The sequence below is a fragment of the Thunnus thynnus genome, chromosome 1 (assembly GCF_963924715.1).
Source record: "Thunnus thynnus chromosome 1, fThuThy2.1, whole genome shotgun sequence".
In the NCBI taxonomy this organism is placed as follows: domain Eukaryota; kingdom Metazoa; phylum Chordata; class Actinopteri; order Scombriformes; family Scombridae; genus Thunnus; species Thunnus thynnus.
In genome coordinates this window covers 9,531,359-9,554,536 of record NC_089517.1, presented here as the reverse complement: position 1 = coordinate 9,554,536, position 23,178 = coordinate 9,531,359, and the positions used below count along the sequence as shown (strand labels likewise).

The following is a 23,178-nucleotide window of genomic DNA, read 5'->3' as shown; positions in this document are numbered from 1 at the left end:
CACTGGGAAATACATCACAGTCCAGAAGCTAAAGATGCTCCAACTTCTTCTTCTTCTTCTTTTTTAAGAGTATTAAAGTTTATACATGAAATAGCAATAAAAATAGGTGTCTTAAACTTGCATATTTAGGTCAGTAAAAGTTGCCTTGATGTGCTCGTATGTGTGAAATCACAGCATTTGATTGCATCATCGCATCTTTTTCTGAAGACAAACAGCCGACCTCCAATTAAACTTGTAACATGAGTTTCTTTAGGCTACAGAGTCTCTTCACCATTACATCCAATTATAGCGCTGGCAGTTACGCAATTCTCCATGAAATAATATTCTACAAATGAAAATGTTCTCAGACAGTTGCCCGTGGCCCCGCCTGAAGGCCCTTCTTCCAAATATGTGAAGCTCCTGTCTAACAGGTGTAAGACGTGTATGATGGGGAGGTGGGAGGGACCAACCTGTCTGCAGGTCCAGACCGAAGTAGAAGAGCGCTCCGTCTCCCAGAGCGCACAGCAGGTAGTAGCTGCCTTCAAAGGTGGTCATTAGGATCGAGCGAGGGATGATCTCTGAGGATGCACACAGCAAAATGATTTATTTCTCCTCCACTCTGGAGTCACAGGCTGACAGATGAACACCAAAAGTGATAAATGTCGGCAAAATGTCTCTGTCAGAAAAATCAATAAGGGCTATCAGCTAGACTGGCTTGTAACTTTCTGAAAAAAATAACATTTAAATGCTGCAGGGTGAATATAAAGCCTTCTGTCTTTTCCATTTTCCAGACATCAGTTTCTCTGACTTTGAGCCAATTAAGTCAAAGGACAGCGTTTGCTCTGATTAAGTGGGTGTTGGACGACTCTCCGCAAAGCAGCAGCTATTGGAAAAGTTGAATATTTACATGAAAATATAGATGCATTATTTCCTTATTTAAAACAGGGCTGTGTTTGCAATTCATTTCACAATAAATATGTGTAACTAAATTACAAATATAATCCATTTTAACAAAACTAACAGTAAACAACTATGCAAAGTTAAAATGTTTCCACTGATAGAGCTAAAAATAACAACAATTAGAAACACTCGTCATCTTTCAAAGGAAGGTTTCCTGTTTGTAACTCCTAGACTAGAGTCTGCAGTCGCACTGTCCTCGTTAGGAGAGCGAGCAAGAAACCCTCAGCTGGCAGAGTTTGAGCATCGAGCAACTTTCAATCAAAAACACCAGCAAAATAATGTATGACGCTGGGAGAGAGACTGTGTGGAGATATTCTTCATGGAAGAGTCTAGTCTGTGCCAGTTCATCATGTTATGAAACTTTGTCTCCACTGACTGCTGACTTTTTCATTACTTTAACCAAAAAAAAAAAAGTAGTCAAGTCCTCTCTTGCATATTTTAACATTCTTAAATAAGTCTCAAATGCTTAAATGATGCACTAAGTGCGTTTGTGTTGGCGGCGAAGTTTATATTCGAATACACATGAAGAGAGATGGTACCTAATGGGAACGGTAATTTACATTTATTAATAAAATTGCTGATAGAATACATTTTAGCTGCCATTTCACTATTATGGGCCCACTGGATGTCTTATTATTGAATTAACCTCCCGTATTTGTGTTTTTGTGTGTCTGCTAACTGTTAAAAGCATCTTTTAATTTTTAGTAATTGCCTTTGTCCTACGTTCGGCTCCAATTGCAGCCCTCAGCCATTCGAGGAGAGGTGATCTCTAATTAAATTTTCCCTCTCCGATGTCGCTACGCCAACTACTTTAGGGTGATGGGAAGGTGGAATAGGTTTTCTTCCTCATCTAGTTTGCATTTGCAACTTAAATGCATCGATGTGAATTACAATTTTACTTTAATTTCAGGGGAGTTTTTTCCTTGCCTTTAAGAGAGAGGAGGTTTAGTTAGGAATTATTGTATTTGTGGATCTGTGAAGCCCGTTGAAACAGTGTATGTGCTTTATCGGGCTCTAAAAAATAAACTTTACTCGTCATTATCTCAGTCTACCTATCTCTCTCCACAAGCTGCTAACAGCTGTCCCCCTTTTCCCTGTCAAGCGCACCCCGCCTCCCCCTTTTCTCTCACCTCCACCCAGCATCTCCTTGTGCAGGGCTGTGAAGCAAGGCAGTTTGAGTACACGGGCTGAGATGTCAGTCCAGAGTCCCACCGCGCAGAGCGGTGACTCACCGCCGCCTTCCCCCAGAGGTGTGATGTCCAGGCAGGCCACTTCATGCTCCATCTCCGTGGTACTAAGGACAGAGTAGAGGACATAAGAAAACAGTGGGAAGATGCCCTGTAGGTTGTGTGAACGCGGACTGATTGAATATGACAAACTCTGACAACACCGCAGAGAAAAACAAGTGATGGGATTAATGTGTTAGTGACACGCAGCGTAGGTTCTTTTTTTTTTTTTCCCCTCTTCATGTGTGCAAAGTCTCCTGGTGAGTTGAGCTGTGAGTTCACACAGTCTAAAGTTGCCAGACGACTGTTCATTTCCTATAAAACTGTGGTGAGATCTCAACCCGGCGTGTGGGAAGGCAACAAGATTTTTTTTCTCAGGAGTCAGTTCTATGGTTGAAGAATCATTAACAACCAATCACTTCACTCGTTTTCCCCGTTTGCCTGTTCAATGCAATTTCTGTGTAGAGCGATGGCTCTATTCATGGCAGGGGGTTACTGGTATTGTGCGAAATTTGGATCAGTTCAGTCGTATTTTGAACATTCTGGCTGGATGTCTTAACTTGTCAAAAATGATGAAGTGAAGAGCAGTTCAAAATCAGCAAAAAAGTTGACGTTTCAAAATGAGTCACTTCACAAGTTCACTATTTGAATGCATTCAGGGCTTCAGCAAGAAGCAGGACATTAATCAAGCCGCTTGTCATGTGAACATAAAGTTTAGTTTGTGTATGAATTGTGCTTGTCTGGGAAAGACCAGTATGGGATTATGGGAAAATGAATAATGATATTGATTGGAACATGTTGGTTAAGACGCAAACGACGTAATTGCAACATCCACTGACCTTTGTATGTCATGTCTGCACTTTCAACTATCAGATGAATTGTTGATTATTATAAAATTTAAAAAAAACAACAAAAAAAACAGATTAATTCTGAATTTAAATGTCTGATTACCTCTCAATATACCATATTTAGAGTTATGACAATATGTATTGTGAGATGATGAAATTTGTAGTTCTTTAATATCTCCAGTTGAATTAGCAGATGGTGGACACAATGCTGCAGATCAATGACTGAGACTGCTTCAAGGCAATACTAGATTTATCTTAATATTTAAAAATCTTGATTTGTTAGCTGTTTAATTCAGTGGATTCGACAAAAACAGATATTCCTGACTGATTATTTTATTCATAACCAGGTTCAGGACCATATATCAGTATTGATTACACTATACTACACCATTATATCCAATCTCCGTCTCTGCAATATATTATGTGTATTATGTATTTTCATTCTCATTCATTAACTCATCGTTAATGTCTCTTACTCGTTTTTTTATATGATTTCAATAATTTTTAAAATTTGATTTTACTTGTAAATTAAGAAAAATGGGTGAAATCTTGTATTGTAACAGAACAAAATCAATAATGCAAATATAATATCAAGATAATCGCAGCGCAGTGTGTTGAGCGTTTCCATTTAATTGCACCACAGGAGAGAATTTCAGCCATATAAACACCTTTAATCCAACTATTATCTATCTGAATATTTACAGAACTGTGAGACTGGCAAACTGACTGTTTATTGATGCGGGTCAAACATTATTTTACAGCTCTGGTGAGACACTTCAGTCTGTCTCCTTCATTCTTTTCATCGTTCATGAACACTCTCAAGGTTGCGAACAAACACTTTGTGCTCTAAGCAGCCCTGGTGACCATTTTCAGAGCGGTGTGTCTTTCTACGGAAAAGAATAATCATTTTTTGCATCCTTGAATTCTTTTAACCGCTGTAAAAATAGTGTCTCAAATCAGTTATATTGCAATAAGGCCACAAAGACAACCACAAGGGCAAATGAAGCACAGCAGCAGCATAAGAAATGGAAGACTCTAAAGCGGTTCTGGTGCACTTATCACTTTGGACCTAAAAATAAGAGAGTTTATTGCAGATCGGGAAAGAAAAAATAAATATTAAGCTAAGATAATGCGGGATAATAATAAAACAAAACTGTGAGTCAGACACGAAGTTGGGCTACTACAGGGAATATAGCAAATTAGTGTTTGATTAATTAAGCCTTAATGCAACAGTTCTGTTGGGTATTGTGTATCTCATATGCAAGATTCTTCCCTGTTGTTAATTATTCAATTATCATGCAAATGTATTAGTTAGACTATTACGTAACCTTCCAAGTATTACAGAAATTAACTCAAATGTGTCGTACCTCACCTTTCTCTGTTTCCTGACCATATATGACCTGTTGTCTTTGTGGCCGACTTTGTTACTAAACTGAAGGTTTTTTAGCTCACTGGCTAGAAATAACCGTCCAGATTTAATGCTAGAAGGACACTTTCAGAGGTCGCAGTTACTGGGTTTTTTTTTTTAGGAAATAACCAAAGGAAGAGGTCAGACATGTTCATTCTAGCTTTTCTGAAATAACTTGTGAGCTGACCCAGTTTGATCCATCGAATCCACAAACAGACACGGTGGGCGTTAAATCACATGGTTGATGTTTTGTGTTAACATTCCTCCCTTTGTGAAATGTCAAAACTGCAGATCTCCAGCCATGCCGAAGAGATTCACAGTAGATATGATGCTGTGTAGATATCACTAACACAAATACACAATATATATACGCTTACAGTGTGATGATCAACTGCATTTTTTGGTGGAGGAGGTTATTGGTGGTTAAGTCTAATGTTACCTGAATCCATCCTACCTGATCTGTTTGAGTTCTCCAGCCAGGATCTGGAGGTAGTAGAGGGCCCGTCCCACCGCCAGCACCACCTGGGTGTGGTTGCAGGCGGCCACGCTGATGTTCCTGCCCTGTGGCTCCTTCCATTCGCTCACTAACGCCTTGCTGTCCTGGAGCACCAGGCGCACGGAGCCTGACGTGATCTGGAGGCATACATAGTTTCTCCTTTTAAAGATTGTTCTGCACAGCTCTGTACTTCTGGGTAGTGACAGAAAAGATGATGTGGAGATTGTTTTGGAGCAAAATTCATCATCTATATTTGGTTCTGTGTCAGGATTGAGAACATGAATTACTTCACTTGCTTATAATCCACTCCATCAACTGTATTTAACATGCAGTAAAAGTGCATATATGAGATTCTTCAGTCCTGAGAGATAGTGTTTAAAAACAGTAAGAACATTTTAAGTCATCCTGGCAGGGTTCATGTAGTAGTTCAGGAAAGGATACAGATGGAAAATGTGGAGACAAAATGACTATCCTAAAACAAAAAGAAGAACCCAGGCAATATAAGCACGTATTAATGGAAAATACAACGGTAATCAAAAAAGCTTGCATGGATGATAATGTCAATTTATGGTCCAAGAAATCCCTTCTATGAATGTCAAAACAAGAGGTTTGTATTTTCAGAACATATTAGATTTGCTATTTATGCTAATTTGATTGTATTTGTATCACATGAACCAAAGAGGCTTGTGAATACCTGATAAAAGCCCCCCAGGTTAAGACAAAATTCAATATTTATATTCAAAATGTAATTATGCGAGGTGGGGAGTCGAAAAAAACAAAAAGAGGCTGAGGAGGCCTCATTAACAGACTGCAGCATGTACAAACAGCAGTCATACAAAAGATGTTTGCATGTTGTTGCATGAAGATGTTGCACTATTAGTGGTGCAATGAGACGGAGTCCTTCAAAGACGATATGAAGATGAAATGTATGGTTAATAGTTAATAGAGCTGTTTGCGGTGCCGATCACAGCGCATGGGGAGAAGTTTAAAATTCACCTCTTGTCTGTGTGAAATAATTTCATCACCTCAGTTTTGGTTGGGGATCAGCTAAAGTTCAAACAACTTTAAAAATTTATTTGATCAAAAAGGCGATACTTAAAGCTGCATGAAGCTATTTTGACCTCTAAGGTTTCAAAATAAGACTGATGTGTTGAAAGCAGTTGTAAATGTGTACATGTACTGCCTATACACAATACCATGAGCCTCCTATTGTCATGTTTCTGTCTGCTTGATGAACTTTAAGTACAATAATCATTGGCCTTTTAGCTCTGGTTTGGTCTCGAACTCCCTGATAAGAATATCTGGGGCTTGCTTAGCTTTCTTCACTAGCCACTCCTTTAGCTTTTGCTGGGCAGGTAGAGCACGGTCGGCTTATCTGAGCTTGTTTTTTTCCAAGAACTGCTGCCTTCAGATTTTTATTAGGGGGTTAATTAGAGCAGCGAAGCTCAACCACAGCCTAAGTGCTGGACTGAGAGACAAAATAATGAGCTAAAAGGCTAAAAGCTGCAAAGAGAGCTGCAGAGTTCAGCATTAATTCTTAGTGGGTTTAGCACTCTGAGAAACCCTTCCATGTTACTTGGGAGTCGTTTGATGTATTATTATTATCAAAAACATTGCTTAAAGCCCCTGCTGTTTGTGTAGAGAATTTTTATGTGATTAGAGCAAAATTATTTTAAAATTATTTTAAAATAGTAAAGTCTACACCTAGTGGCTTCCATGAAGGTTCAAGTATTTGAGGTGACACCGCCTTAGGCCACAAAACAAAGGTCTTGTTACACTATTCTAATGCGCAAAAAATGTATTCAGTGCACCAACTAAAATGTTCCAGCCTCAAAACACAAACTATGTTGTAATAACAACCTAAAGATTTATGATTGAGGATCGAACAGTCGGCTGAATTCCCAGCAGGTTTCATCCTCATTTAAAAAAAAAAAAAAACAAGCTAAAACTTGAATTTATATGAAGTGCAATATTCATCTCATTCAAGTGTAAAATACATGAAGTCCTTTTACGCTCTTCATATTCATGACTATCCCTTTCAATCATGTATGATTCAGCTCCATCAAACTATATCTTATTAAATGGAGAAAGGCTAAAGTTGAATAATTGATTTCTATAATTAATTTTGAATTTGTGAAATTAGATTATATTCCTGCTTCAGCTAATTCTAGAGGAGTAGGCTCAAGTAATCATACGACCCTTACAAAAGCGTGTTCTAGTGTACTTAATTGCACGTGCTAACAGAAGTGCATGAATGTGTGTGTATACAAACTTGAATGAGCTGTTGGTGCGCCACGTTGCCACAATAAAATGTCTGCTGGTTGTCCACAAAGCCTGGTAGTTCAGTCTCCTCAACTTCCTCTCCACTCAGCATCAACACTCTAGGGGAGAGAAAAAAAAAAAAAAAAAAACACTCTTAAAGATAAGATGAGGCATTCAGAATTGTCTCTACACTTATCTGGCTCGCTACTTGGCAAACACTCACCGTGTTTGACCCACGAAAGACAGCACCAGCATGTCATCAGTCTCTCTGCCTGCCTCGGAGCGGAGCGGCCACAAACCTTAAAGGGGAATTCAAGAGAGGATTTCAGAAAGAAAAGCTACTTTCTTCATCAGTAGAGTGAGAAATACGATAACAAGAACAACAATACAACAATAACAAGGAGAAATACGATATCTAGCGAGTATCCAAGCAGTCGAATGTTAACACACTGGAAGATGTAGAGGTTAAAGACAGGGAATTAATCAAATTTTACTTTCTAACGATTATGAAAACAAGATAATTGTGCCGCATTCCATTTCGCAATGATGCTCTCGTTTTGTCTTGTGTTATAAATCCAGCGCACCCCTTTCATTTACTGCAGTCCGCCCCTCCCTCAAAGCCTGAATTCACTCCGGGAATCGGAATCCACATGAGAAGCGAGACGTGAGCGGTGTGTAAACGCGTTTTTTCTGTTAAATCCACATCGAGCGTCTCTGTCCACAGAACCGGCCGTTTGTCAGAGGACGGACTGCCTTCGCCGGGATGACTGACAGCAGAGATTTACTGAACCAAAATAGTTTTCATCTCAGCTCCGCAGGCAGAAATCAACAGTGTTTGTATTTATTGATTCATTGATTTCATTTCCCCCACCCACCGTAGCGAGGGAGGGGAAATCTGCCTCTGGTGAAAGAGGCGAGCTCACAGACAGACCGGGAGCCTTGATAAGTCAATGTAGATACCGTTATTAAGTTCAAAACACTTATACAGCGAGATGTTTGTGTGATTTAAACAGCTGTCGGAAAGAGATGCACGTCACTCGCGTGTGTTCGGATTGATACATTTAATAAAACGGAAGCATTTCTGTTATCACGTTAAATAATCGTGATCTCAATATTGACCGAAAATGATCGCGATTATGATTTTTTGCAACGACTGTGCAGCCCTAGTACAGGTTGTAGATGCCTCTCTGAGAGCCATTGATTGGAAAAGTGAGTAATTGCCTCACATCAAGAGGCTGGGGGCAGGAGCCAGCAGCTCAGACTTTTAGGGCAGAGATGGTCAATAAACAGCTGAAGCCTAACAAGTGCAAGCGGACCTTAACTGATCTGTGTGTCTCATTTAAGCATCGAGGAACAGTCTTGGGAAAGAAACCCAATTTTCTGAGATTAAGAGGTGTCTGCTGTCGTTAACACCTGATGGGATTCTTCAATTCGACGGTTTGCTATTTCAGGAGTGGCGATGTTGCTTGTTGGTACACTAAATGAAAACAAATCTTTCCTCCTTGCATAGCCTTGGCAGTTTTCCTGCTCTTTTTGAAAGTACTGAGACCTTTGACATCTGAGCCATCTGCTCACGCTCACATGTTGAGTTCGGATGGGCAACAGCTGGCGTCTTGGCCGGGGCGAGGCAAACAGATGTGCGGGTTCAAGTGGCTCCGCTATCGTGTCAGTAGAGGATTACGGTCTCGGTAAAGCCGAGACTTGAGAGGGAGACGGTGAAAGAGACACACACACACACACACAGAGAGAGAGAGAGAGAAGACACAAACCTTTAATTCCAGGCAGGTCAATGCTGGCATGCTCATGAATCCCAATGCCGTTGCGGATGATCCGAAGTGATCCCTCCTTGAACGCACCTGAGCAAGTCACCAGCTGAAGGTGGCAAAGGGAAACATAAGAGAAACATCAGCTGAGATGCAAGGGATTGTGGGCTGTTGAGTTGTTTATCTTTTTACATCTTAGTAATCTTGTGATACCTTCTTATTTCTACTTCTTCTTGACACTTATATTTGCTTTGAGGATAATTCTGGTTTCATACAACCTGGATCTTATTATTCGTTTTTACCCATCGTTCATATCAGTAATAATCACATTGCACTCACTAATTATTAATTAGTGAGAGCCTATTGCTGAGATCTGCAGTGAAAATATTGCTAAAAAGACGTCCGAGGAACACGAGTAGTTAGACGATCAGTCAGTGTATCCTAATCTATTTGGAAGAGAAAACAAAAACGAGCCGAAACCAAACTGTCCGATATATAAACATCTTTTCCAAACCAACTTGCTTGTTCAGCGTAGCGTACTTGTGTTGGTAATGAGGGATCATTACTATTTTAGGAAGGCTCACTCTCTGTTTTACTTCCAAATGAAGGGGTTTAGACAATCTGGCTGAATGTTGTAGTTGTGTCTTCACGTCTCTTCGGTGAGAACAGTTTTATCACAACCAACAGAAATAGAAAAAAAAAATAGATGTAATATGCAAGAATTATCCTTTAAACTGATTGTTGTAGAGCATTTTTATATTTCAGTGTTTGGACATTTTTTCCATTATCAATTAATCTGCTAATTATTATTTCCATTTATCGATTGATCGTTTGGTCTATAAAATAGTACAAAACAATGTTCATTACAATTTTGTAAAGACCAAGGTGACATCTTTAAATTACTTGTTTTGTACGACTAACAGTCCAAGACCCAAATATGTTTGTTTTACTATCAAATATGCCAAAAAAATACAGTTAAGCTCACATTTAAGAAGCTGGAAAAGGGGAATGTTGGGGATTTTTACTTAAAAAATAACAAATTGCTTATCAGCATAGTTGCAGATTGATTTTCTGTTGATCGGCTCTTGTTATCATTATCATCAGTAGTTGTAATGACCATAAGCCAGGTTAAGCGGTGGTAATAGTGGTAGAAGTAGACCCCGTAGGTAGAAGTACTGGTAGTCACATTAATGCTCACAGTTCTCATTGGTCCCAGTTGTAGTAGTTCTAAATGTCATTTAAGTACAAGTTCTGGTTGAAGTGGTAGTACTAGTCGCTGTCATCGCAGTAGTGTAAACGGCAGTAGCAGAGAAGGATTTGTCAATCAGTGTCAGTTTATAATAGAGTTCCTCTGAGATTGCGAGAACAAACATGACAACGGTGTCGAGATCCAACACCCTGAAGGTAAATAACACGGCTGTCTGTACAGTCAGACCGGAGAGCACCAGAATGTTACATATTCATCCGGTCATGGTGCACTAATAGGATTAATACCAGAGCCCACATAATCTCAGCCTATACCATTCGCTACCCGACAGCCTCATCCTAATGGAAATAACCATCCCCAACCTGGCAACCCACCTAACTGAACATGCTTTCAAATGCACTCATACACTCATGGGACTGACTGAATCCTGCAGTTCTACATATAAGATGATATGCTCATGTATTTGTCATTTAAGCAGCATTTTATCATTCATAAAGCCCAATGTGGTTTGCACACGTGTGAATATAAGTGTGTAGTCATAGAAGAAAAATAATGCTTTTATCTTAAGCGTGCTGTCATAAAAAAAAAAGCTTTTTCTGTACTGAATCTGGGCTACGTCCAGTTATATTTTGCCCTTGTGAGTCAATCCTCCGCTGTCAGAACCGTCTTGGAATGTGTCTGCACCAATTAACCAGGTCAAATACTCTGTGGATTTACAGCAAATGGCAAATTAAAATAATTGTGATTGGATTTAGTTCTGGGCCTCAGAGGACTAAAATGAGCTAGAATATGTGGATGAATACACTCGGCGGCTGATTGTGTGCTGGTCTGTGCCCAGAGAATGGCTCAGTGCTCTAGTGGGCCGCTGCCTTTGGAACCACATCAAGTACCCTGAGGGCTGGTGTCAAAGCCTGCCAACAAAACCTTCTGTACTGTATGTCTCCTTACTTCAATGTTTCATCTCTCTCTGCTTCGCTAACGTTAACACAAAGGAGGACAAATGTTCAAATCAAATGTTTAAAATGTTTTCGTCAAACTATATCGCTGCATTTTTAAAGGGGACGTATCATGTACAGTACCGGGTTTATATTTATATTCTGGGGCTCTAATGGAATATCTTTGCATGATTATCTATCTTATACTGGTCCTTTATACAGCCCCTCAGTTCAGCCTCTGTCTGAAACAGGCTGTTTTCGCTCCTGTCTTCTTAAGGCCCCCTAAATATATATGATGAGAGTAGTGTACAACCCTGGAACAACCTTAGCAACAACCTTGGCAACAAAGGCTACCAACAGACGGCTGTTTGTGGGCACGTGCGAACACTCTGACGTCATCACGAGGAGGAAGTAGAGGTAACGTTGCAAATGAAGCGTTCAGAGTAGGCTGAACTCTGGGCTTTTGTCTTTCGGGAGCATTTTTATACACCTCAAGATCTGGACCTTTGACCATGTTTAACATAGATGTCCAATATTTTAACAGTATAAAAATAACAGAAAATCACAGAAAGCATATGTCCTCTTTGAAATGTTTGTTAAAAAAAACTGCCAACATACATTTGACATTCAGCAGCTGGATTCATTTAACATAAAGAATTTTTTAAATACCTATCTTAACACAAGGAAATCAATGCCTTATTACTGGATAGGAAACAAACTGCATCTTCTAGTTTCTAGCCTTTTAAACTAGACATCAACATGCATTACAGGTGATGAGATTATATCTAGAATAGAAACGGTTTGACAACTGCTGAAAGTAAACAAACTTTAGTTCACTGAACTGCTAAAGATGATGGATTGTTAGGGATACTTGCAGACAGGGGAACAAATGAGATGAGGTCTTCACCATGAGTTTTAAAGCGTGTAAATATTATTAGAAGAAACGACATGAGCTGCAATCTGCGTTTTTTGCAAAAGGAACAAAGAAGCCAATTTAAATTTTGTGTACCAGAGACGCATTTTAACATCAGGTGTTAACTGCACATCCAGCTAAATCATATCTAGACATATTAATGCCAGGTGTACAGGGGCCACTGGCAAAAAAAATAAAAACCAATAAGACAAAAGAAGAACACCCAGAGCGCCTATAAAAAAAGGCACAGGAAGTAAAGTATTGTATGTCAGCAAAAATTTCCTGAATACATTGTAATCTGCTATTCTGGCCAGTGGCAGGTTTGTGCTGTAGTATGTTGCATGTTTAATTCTGCTGACAAAACAGTGTTAGCACGTCTCAAGAAAGCTGGCTGGCGGTATATAAGCCCAGACTCCCTGAAGGATGTAAAAAAAAAAAAAAAAAGAAGACGATAAAGAGGAAAACACGGATGCAGACTCACCATAAGCTATAAAGTGCATCCCATGACAGTTAAGAGGGTTTTCAGTAATCGCCCTGTCATGTCTAAATCCTTTGGCGAATGCCCCGAGAAACCTTTTATTTTATCTGAATGATTTGCTTTCAGTATGTAACTTTAATATAAAATGTGTTGCTTCTTTCCTGTTTTTTGCTTTTGGCATAAAAGAAGGGGTTGAGTTTGTTTACCTGGCCCTGGCCTTGTCTCTCCAGGTCTACCACACACATGTCCACAATGGGCCCCAGATTAGTGAACGTCTCCATCACCGCCACATATGAGCCCTGGTCGTTGCTGTCCACGTTGAGCTGCGGAGGAACAAACAGACCTTATCAATCGAAGACAAAGGACGGGAGTGCACGGCCGGACAGGACTTCATTTGTCACTTTATATGGACTTCTCTTTAAAGATTATAAAGATTAAACGTTTATTTGAGGTTCCACACCAGAGGGGCAAAATACCTCCACGATACTCTCATCCCCCCCGTTCCACATTATGAAACTATTTCATTAACTTCAGCACAGACTTTTACTTACACACCAGGTTTATGGAACACACTGGAGGTACAAACATTTTATTTTTAACAAGAGTTTAAAGCCCTCTAGTCCAGCTTTTTTTAGATCCCTTTTTTGTTAGATTTCCAATAACCTGAGAGAATTTTCCTAAATCACTTGATTAACAAAGCAGATTTACACTGTTCATCTTGTTGAACATATGAAAAGGTTCGGTGTCTTATTGCTTACCTTCACTAACTGGGAGTCGCCCAGTCTGGAGCCCACAAACACCACACCGTTATCCAGGTAGGTCAAACACTCAGCGATGGACGTCTGTCATTGGAGAGAAACACAACATTTCAATCTCTTAGACCTCCTCAACACCAACGTACATTCATACACATTTCATACGCATTAAGTTACAAAGCAAACTTCGTCCGAAATCTCTGTGATTGATCACTTTGTTAAGTCATTATAGCTGATCGCTGACAAACATTAAACATTGATTTGATTGAGGATCCGTATACAGCGGCTCATTCATTATCATGGTTAACGGCTAAAATTATGAGCCACGATTTTACACTTGTGCATAATGTTTAAATGATTCATCAGTTAGCCTAAAGTCAAAAATGTAATTAATGATGATTTTGAAAATCAAGTCATCATTTACATCGTCTATGTAAAACCAACCAAAGCTATGTTTGACTGGGTTCACTCTTCTGTCTGCTTCTATTTAGAGTCCAAAAAGAATCAAATACGTTTCTTAATAATAAAGATACTTGAAACAGATGCAGTCTCTTACACATGCTCTGGTCTTGTCTCCAATTATCTGAGTACTGGACTAAAATATTTGAAAACACTGATGCAGCAATTATTCTCGGGATTGGTGGCTTTTCCTGCAATAACAACCTATCCCATAACAAACAGTCTTGGCTTTTATCATTTTACTGCCCAGGCACCTATTATTTTTAAATGGAAACATGTTTCATGTCCTACATTTGGAGATTGGATCATGGAAATACTGAACTGTATCAGCTGAAGAAAATAAGATACTCTGTTAAGAGGTCTCTAAAAAGCTTTGCCTGCCTGATGCTGAGGAGGCTTTTTACCCATGAGATAGATGGACTATATGTTTTATTGTTGTTAATGTTAAAAATCATGTATTATTTTTTTTATACACAGCTTTTCAATTATTTAGTGTAGTATTTGTTTGCTTTCCTTCACATCATACAACTGTAAACTGAATACTCTAATATTTGTAGTTACTGATCATCACTTGAGCCTCTGGTGATTTCAGATGGAAGGATCCTTATTATTTTGAGTTTTTACATACTAAACCATTAACTGACAGTGATGACAGAACTCTGTTTGTCATAAACAATGTCTTCAAGTTCAGCTGCGTTTGTGTGAACATAGCCTTACACACTCTAAGTTGTTCTTGGTGCATCATAAAGACTCTTTTTTTTTCTGTCTGACGTTTTAATGCGGAGCTGCTGCTGCTGCCTGTTGACTGAGCAGACTGGTCCTAACAATAAAGTTTAGAACGATTTGAAAAGCAATCTGTCTCTAGCTCGGCAGTCCTATTCTCCTCGATTGTATCCAGCTCCAGCACCACTCAGTGGACCAGCGAGAAAGCATTTTACCTTTCTAAACTTCTTGGCAAGTCATTAGAGATGGGTGCCACAAGCCAAAAGCTGTCTGCCATTAATGTGAGATTTAGCTTTGAGCATGGTATTGACATACAGTCGTTGCATAAATCAACTTTAAAAGGGATAAGTGACGCCTTGGCGAGCAAGCAACAAAGATGTGGGATCATTTTTCTCATCTCCTGCGCAAGTGTGGACTGATCCATTAGCTTCTGTCAAGGCTATAAACCAATAAAAAGTCAATTGTAACAAAGGGGCACCGAGAGGAAAAGGCAGCTGGTGAAAAAAAAAAAATCAACAACCAACAGAGAGGGTGGTTGAGCCAGGTAAAGAGAAACAGATGGGAGAAATGCCAGGGATAAAGGCAGGTGGATAAACAGAGTGAAGAGACAGACGTAGATAAAAAAGAAACAGAGAAGAAGATAAATGGAGGACCTCTCCCAGCAGCTCCACGTGCAGGTCTTTGAGCGCCACCGTGCCATCCATCAGCTCCTCCTTCTCAAGCAGCAGCATGAACAGACGCCCCTCCATGTCTCCCAGCAGGTAGCGCGAGCCGTTGGGATCCACCCGGTTGTGACAGACGATGGTGCTTTGCTGTAATTAAGAGCGGACCACAGACAAAAAATTCATTCAGATAACACTTACGGTGGAGGTGAAGCCTAACAAATCTCTTTAAATCACATCAGTACCCATAAAAACTTTCATCTTCACTTCATGAATTATCTATATGGGAAGTACAGCCAAATACATCTGTCTTCTGAATGTCTGTTTTGTTCCCCTCATTATGAAAACATACACGGAGGAGTTTCCCGGAGGTACGGCTTAAATGCAACTCAAAGCGCTGAGTCTTTTATCCCAACAAAAGGAGCGCAGATTTAACCTGCCGTCCCGTCGGTTAGCTGAGTGACAAACGGACGATTATGAAGCTTCACGCATAAAGGAGAGAATCTCACACACTGTTCAGAAACATTTCTTTGCTCCGTGTTTGAAAGACTACAATCTGAAAGTCGATCACACGCGTGTGATGTGAAACACGAGGGTATTAATTACAGAAGAGTTTTGTTGAGTACTTCAGTTCAGTGCAATAATCAGAGCCCAGTCGGTCCTGGGTTTTTGAGGTTGATAACAATATCAGTAATTAAATTTTGAAGAATTATACTTAATTCTATAAGCACATTACATAAACAAACAGTTGTAAGGATTCCTTAAATTTGGTAATTAAATAATGGGGACAAGATGAGTAGTGAGCAGGACGTTTTATAATTGAAAAATTAACTTGTCAGCGCTCTCTGGTGGACAAACTATGTCATGGTAACACTTTTTTTTAAAATTACTTTGAACATATCTTGAACATTCCTGTATTGCAGTTTCTTGTGATGAATTAATTGACTTATACAATGATAGATAAGCAACTATTGGCTAATAATGACCAGGCTCTACTTTTGAGGCTTTCTGATTTTTGTGGTCTGATAAAAGTATGTTGTCATATTATATTACATCATGTTATATTAGATATAGTCCTCAAATAAAACTGCACAGTCAAATAAACAGAGTGAAGCTAGTAAAGTAAAGCGATCCATCTACAGGAGTGGGTGATGTAAACCATAGCTTGTCTTATAAAACCTTCCCCTTAATCTTTGGATGTTATCAGGGTCACTCTCAGCTTTCAGTCCCTGGGGTCGGTACTACAACGCAAGTTCAACTTATTCTGGCTCTTTTTGGATGAGCTGGTTTCACTGAGCCCAACATTGGCTGTCCTGGATAACCAGTATCATGAAGCTGGCTATCAACTAGCCCAGTCAACTACAAGCCATTTAGTTGAATGATGCACATAAAAAAAACTCAAAAGTAATGTCAGACTGTTTCTGCTACAGAAGTTAAGTGTGGAAAAGTAGTTAATGACTGATGAGGTCTATGTGAGCAAAATGTCATAATAATAATAATCATGGGAGCCAATTAACAGTGTGTGGATTATTTTTCTAATAGGAGACAATCTTTCCTTTTTATTTCTAGTTATTATCACACAGCTGTCTGGTGTTAGAGTGTAAAACCATCCACACTGCTGTCAGCTATCACTCCAGGGATAAAATCAACTTTGTACAATTAAAATGCAGTTAAAATCTTCATTATGTTTGTTAGAAGCTCTGTTTTAAAACCTGAGTAGGAATAGAAAGCCTGGAACAATAAAATGTTTCTACCGACATATAAAAGTATGTACTGCATTGATTTTTGTCCATGTCAGGCTCCCATAGGAATGATGACTCTATTTTTCCAGTGATTTGATTTGTCAGTGTTCGGGGTGTTGACAGCTTGTGATCCGATCCTCTGAAGTTAGCTGTTCAGCATAAGTTGCCATGGTGATTTATCCAAGTGAGCCAGGTTCGTGATACTGGGAAAGTTAAGCCCAAAGATGGCTGGCTAACCTACTAATCTCGCTTCGTTGTACAGGCCTCTGGTTGGGCTTTCTCGAGCAATATGAGCCTGACAACAACATGTTAGAAAAATATCTTCAGAGCTTTGGGTCTGGAATTGCTGGAAGAGCCACAGTCTCCTGTCTCCACTATAACTACCAGATAAGCTGGCCAATTGCTTAGAAGAATAGTAGTCATGATTGGAACTGGCATTAAAATCACATAGTGTGACTGAGCCTGCTCTACTTCTCATTTAACAGAAGGTATTGTTATTGTCCTTGTCTACTGTAAAAGCTGAGTCAATTTCTCACTTGATCGAACCTTTACAAAACTCATTTTCAAAATCCTCCTGCCTGTGCTATTGCTTACATCTTTTGTCAAACCGTGGATTCACTTTTATTTTCAAAGCCTCCCAAACCCCCCCTCCCCCTCTCCGAATGGCAGGTAATTAGTCTGCTAGATTCAACAAGCGAAACTAGTTTGCTGGTCTACTACAGACCAGTATAAAAATATATAAGATGAGCAGAGACACATTTAACTGGCAGAACTTTTTGATATCTCACATTTGTTTTTCCCTCCTTCTGTTCTCAACAGTCTCAATTCAGTAATTAGCTGCCAAAAATGCTGTTAAGTGTCAAAGAGTATGCTTCTGAGTTTTCTTGACACTGTCGAGTGTGTTTCAGCTGAATTCTAATTTTACAGTAGGTGCAAATTAAGTATCACATAGTAACAAAAAAACAAAAAAAACCCTTCCACCTCTTCCCTCAAACATCTGCTTGAGAGTGTTGCATTTTTGTTTACACAACCAATAACGGGGTGTCAGTACTTTACAGTGCAGCAAAACATTTAATTAACTGAACATGTATAGATATTTAGTTGAATGGTGGTTATGTCTTGTTTGCACAAGTGGAGTTTACCTACTGCACTGTGATATATAACACTTATTCTCAAGACCCTATAATAATAAAGTTGTATAAAACTTTAATGGTGTTTAAAGTCCGAACAACAGGACGAGTAGGGCGATCCTGTTGCAGCCTACACACAAGTAAGAAGATTTTGTGAATTTTAAAACTTTCTCCATCTGAGACAAATATTTTCATGAGTGCTGAACGGGAAAATAAAGACAATAAAATTAATTGTGGGGAAAAAAGTAAGCTCTTAGCAGTTGATATTTAAATGGCCTGATGGCAGGAGCGCAAACACAAATGCACTCAAGTTTGAATACCCATTAGCATTAACACAAAACCGTCTCCAAATGCTTCAAACACTACAGGCAGACGAGCACAAATTACCACCGCTCGAATGTGCGAAACTTATTTTTGCCATTACGTTTTGAAAGGTCTCGTTCTTGAACTGTTATCTACACTTAACCGTAACCTGCTGAATATTCTAATGAAGGAGAAGCTACTATATCTGAACAATATGACAAGTTCTCTGCCAAATTTATGAGGCCACGGTACCAAAGAGCAGCGGGACGTCGAGAGAACATTCTCTAATTATAGAAGCAGGATGTTGGCTGCTGAAGAGCTCCTTGGGGCCCTGAGCTTTGTTAAATGTGTACAGAGCAGTACAGACTGCGACTTAATCTTGATGAAATAACACTAAAAGCAATGGTGTATGGGGAGCTAAAGTCATCAGCGGAGTGGTTAGAAAACTGCCTTTAAATGCAACTTCAACATCCTTCACGATACATTAACTCAAACTTGTTCACCGGGGTTTCACGAATTCAGCAAAACATTTATATGTTGGCATAATAAAGAGTTACTAGCTTTATATGACATGGGCTAAAGAGCTATCCTGCTGCTTTACTTCCTAATTATGACAAGGAAAATACCAAGGCACCCATCACACTGAGAAAATAACATTATTCTTGGTTTACTAGACAAATAAACACTGTGATGTACTGCAACGGCTGTGTTAAAATACCTGAATTTGTGATGAAATGACATTTTGTGAAAAAAAGATGGGGAAAAAAGCACTTTTTTTTGCCCGTTACTTGATGTTATTACCTTGATAGTGGGTGGTGCAATGGCCAAATATTTGTCCCCATTGTGGTAGGTGATGGACTCTTGTCCTATGATTATAGCTCCACCAAATGGCTCTGGAACTTAAATACAAGCACACAGACAACACAGTTAAATATAAACCTTTACAATTTCACAGAAAGATTATTTTTTGCATTTTATTTCTAAACAGCTTGGATTCAACAAATATTTTCATCATCAATTATATGTACCAGTTACTATCAATTAAATCCTTAAATTGCTTCCTTTCAGGATTCTCAGCATCATGTTGCTGTTGTGTTTGTTGATTTACACTAAAATACTATTAAATGTTTTATTCTGTTTTGGATGACTACAATCTTTGAGTGCTGTGTTGTGGTTTATAATATTTTTATAAACTGGAACATTTGTCATGGTTCATTTCTGTCACACAAGCTGCTGCTTGCTGGAATATTTCCAACCGCAGGATGTAAAGCCTGAGCTCAAGCTGATGTCACAACCAATTTTACCATCTAATGTCAAAAAATATGAATTACTGACTACAGGATAGGACTCATTACTATCAGGTTTTACTTAAAGGAAAACCCAGATTTTTTTTTTTTTAATTAAGGAAAATCTGATTGAAAAACATTACATATACAGTAGATAAAAATCAGATGATAATAATAATACTATTTGCGGTGTTTTATTTTCTTCTGATTGAACTGTGAAGAGAAACAACAGACACTACACGCCGACTATTCCTGTTATTAACTCATTTTCATTTAACGTTTTTTTGTGTCTTGTAAGTTTCTTAGATCATATCAGCCTTAAATTTCCAGGTTTTCCAGGTTATATGGGAAAACAAGGTATTTTTACATTAAAACAGCTACACAGTCTATACAGCTGCCCACAGAAACCACCTTCAACTATTTCCTATCTGGACACAGCACTTTCAGCTGCTGGATGTTGGGAGTATATCTGTTTGGAAACCCTACAACCTGCATGAAATACAGTAGAAACAGCAGCAGCCTGGATAATTACACAGGCAGAAAATCACAGATTTAACTCCTCCAGCTGGCCTGAAATCATGTGTGAAAAAACAGTAAATACACTGCGGAAACACAGTAGCTGACAGAAAGAGGTGGTCATTTTATACAGAGAAATATTAGCTTTTCTGGGTGAATAAAGGTTAATTTGACTGTGTAAAAAGGGAAGCTAAAGGGCAACCAGAACGCTGAGTTTCCAAGTTTCATTGGGACCATCGAGCACGCCGTGTTTAATTAGGAAAGTAGTTTAAAAAACATGCACACAAAGGGCGACCTTTTACTGCATAATGCCGTTAGAAGCTGAGTACAATTAGCTGATAATCAGCCTGATCAGCCACCTTCAGTAATCAATACAAACACATATTGTTAAACCATTAATCAAACCAATAACTAACAGTAGTCAACCTTATCATACTTCAGCAGTTAGCTAGTGTTTCTGTAGTGGTGACAACATGTTAAAAATACACATATTAGCAGTTTGTGTGATGGTATTTGAGAGTTTTTTCAGCCATTACCTTAGCAACTACCCGGTTTGCTGCTTCCTGTTTGCTGTGTTTGATTTTATTAGAACGTCAAGACAAAAAAATGACTGACTTAAGACAGCTCGGACTGAGTTTTATCACCACCTTACAGATGATCGATTGCAGAACATTTTTTTACTTCTGTCATGATTTTTTTTTTTCCTGTGGCAGCAAAGATTTTGCCTTGGCAGCCCGCCATGGCAAAATGTTACCAGCAGAAACACTGCATTACCTGGGATGACCATAGATGCCTCAGCCTCCACATTCTCCTGCTTCCAGGGGCCCTTGTTGAACTCCTTCTCCCTCAGAGAAACCTCGTAGGTCTTCACATGGCGACCCTGGGGGTCCTACAGTAAGCGATAAGGCACCACAAGACACCAGATTAGATTTCAAAACCAAACTATTAAACAGCATTTCAAGAACATGTGTATTTGGGCTGCAAAAAACAATTATTTTCATTATAAATTCATCTGCTGATCATTATTTTCATTAATCAATTAATATTTTAGCCAAACATTAAACTGAAAACTACAACTGCTAGAACACAACTCAATAGATATGGTTTTAAATGCATCTTTAATATTTTAAAATCAAGAATGTAGATTTATGTTGAACAGCACTCCCACATCCCAGCAACGATCCTCCAACGGTACCTGGTAGATGAAGCAGACAGTCGGCGCCTGGCAACCGTACAAAAAGTGAACATCGATGACCTGCAGCTCCTCCAAACGAATGTTGAAGGCCTTCAGCTCACGGTTGTCCCGGTCCAACGGGATCACCTTGAACAACCCGTCATACAGCCGGAGGCCAATCATACGGCATTCTGGGTCAACGATTCCGATAATACCTGTCTCTGATGGACGCCCGATGCGATCCTGAAAAAGAGGTTTGGAAAGGTTTGTTGTGCAGATAAAACCCACATTTGGTGTGTTGTCAGACTGTTGAATGAAGTATAGCTGGTAAACCATTTGCAGCTTTTATACTTTAAAATATAACATCAGAACTCCCAAACTTCGCTTATATAATCCCTATTAAAGCAAATAAAGGTGCTAAAAGTTTAGATTAAAATATACTATTTTGATTGTATTATATTAACATTTGTCATAAAAACAGTGGGACACACATACTCACAGTTTGAGCTCTTCTATGGCAAGGAGACAGCCAATCATCGAGCTTAAAATTCAGTCATGTGTGCCTCTAATGGCGGGCAGAAGCTAAAGATCACGGTTATGAGAACCCCTGTTTATAATCTGTGGTGTGAGTCAAATTGGTTTTAATTTTTGGTCACTTTTGAGTGAATTCAGCAGCTGATGGCACAAAGTAATTAAGAGTTTTGAATTTATTAATGCTCTGATTTGCACCACTGACGGGCTTCTTCACCATAGCAACGGTGGCTGAGGCTCATGGGTATTGTAGAAACGTTGAAGTAATTGAAACTAATGGTCAGTCCATAATATAAACCTATAGGAGTGTTACATTATCTGTGAGAGTCTTGTGTAAAGTAATACTGAGGAGATTGTTTAAAGAAATATTTGCCATGGGAATACAAGAAGGGAAAAAACAGTGGCCCTTCCCACTTCACAGCTCTATTAGAGAGGGTTTACCATAGCTCTAAAGTATGGACTAGTGTGTTTGACCAAGGTTGATGAAAGAATATCAAAATACATATTGCTCTTCATATGAAACATAAAAAAAAAAGAATCAAAATTGACATTTAGAAGAAGTGGTCTTTGCATACACGTACATAGACAGGCGTGTAGCAGATAAAGCAATGGTTCAAAACACACACTATCAGCAATTATGGTAAATTTTTTCAGTATTTTCAATTTTGTAAAGCCAACATCATCAGACACATCACATCATGTCACATGTGTGAAATGCCCGATGAAGGTGTTGAAGGCTTAACAGAAACGTAGCAACTGAATACATTTACTCTGAGTGCTGACAGTGTGCAGGAGATGATTTTTTTTTTTCATTTAAATATTACATATACCAACATAAAATATACATCATATTTGTATTGTTGTCTCACTCACCTGGACGTTGCCGTGGGCACGGGTGATGATGTCAATGCTCTCCCCGTTCTGTTTGTATTCTAGGATGCAGGCGTTGTACTTGGATGTGAGGATGAACAGCAGGTCTTTGCTCTCACCCTGATAAAAAAAAGACAACAAGACAGTAACGTCAACACAGACCAAACATGCAGAACCCTCTTTAATTTCATGAAACCAGCTTAAAAACTACAAACTATAAGAAGACAGACATGAACAGTCTATGTTAGTTAGTTAACAGTTAACTATTCTTCCTGGATTATTTCTTGTCTTTTCTTGGACAACATTTATAACAACCACTAATGGTTGTTAGTGGTGTAATAGTGATTGTTGTGATGGATGCTGCAGTTGCTTTTAAAAGCATCTTTTTAACAGCTGTGCTGATGACTTTTGCTCCCTATATACCATTGCTTTCAGTGTTATCTTATCAAGATTAAGTTGCAGTCTGTAGTGCACGCATCTAATAACACTCAGGGCCCCAGGGGCCTCCTTAGCAGCATCCTGTTTCTTCTTTTTTTAGTTTGTGTAAGTAGT

The 23,178-nt window shown here is 39.0% G+C and overlaps 1 protein-coding gene across 1 annotated transcript in view; it reads right to left on the bottom strand.

Annotated features, from left to right (window-relative positions):
• ddb1 (damage-specific DNA binding protein 1) overlaps window positions 1–23,178 on the bottom strand; it is a 48,593-nt gene that overhangs the window by 22,892 nt on the left and 2,523 nt on the right. Inside the window, exons 3-15 of the mRNA XM_067578408.1 lie at window positions 22,630–22,746; window positions 21,247–21,468; window positions 20,826–20,940; window positions 19,051–19,148; window positions 15,066–15,224; window positions 13,234–13,317; window positions 12,682–12,798; window positions 8,949–9,051; window positions 7,403–7,478; window positions 7,190–7,298; window positions 4,876–5,054; window positions 2,070–2,233; window positions 450–557 (exon numbers count right to left, since the gene is read on the bottom strand). Coding sequence (XP_067434509.1) covers window positions 450–557; window positions 2,070–2,233; window positions 4,876–5,054; window positions 7,190–7,298; window positions 7,403–7,478; window positions 8,949–9,051; window positions 12,682–12,798; window positions 13,234–13,317; window positions 15,066–15,224; window positions 19,051–19,148; window positions 20,826–20,940; window positions 21,247–21,468; window positions 22,630–22,746 — 1,651 coding nt within the window. The remainder of the gene's footprint in view (window positions 1–449; window positions 558–2,069; window positions 2,234–4,875; window positions 5,055–7,189; window positions 7,299–7,402; window positions 7,479–8,948; window positions 9,052–12,681; window positions 12,799–13,233; window positions 13,318–15,065; window positions 15,225–19,050; window positions 19,149–20,825; window positions 20,941–21,246; window positions 21,469–22,629; window positions 22,747–23,178) is intronic.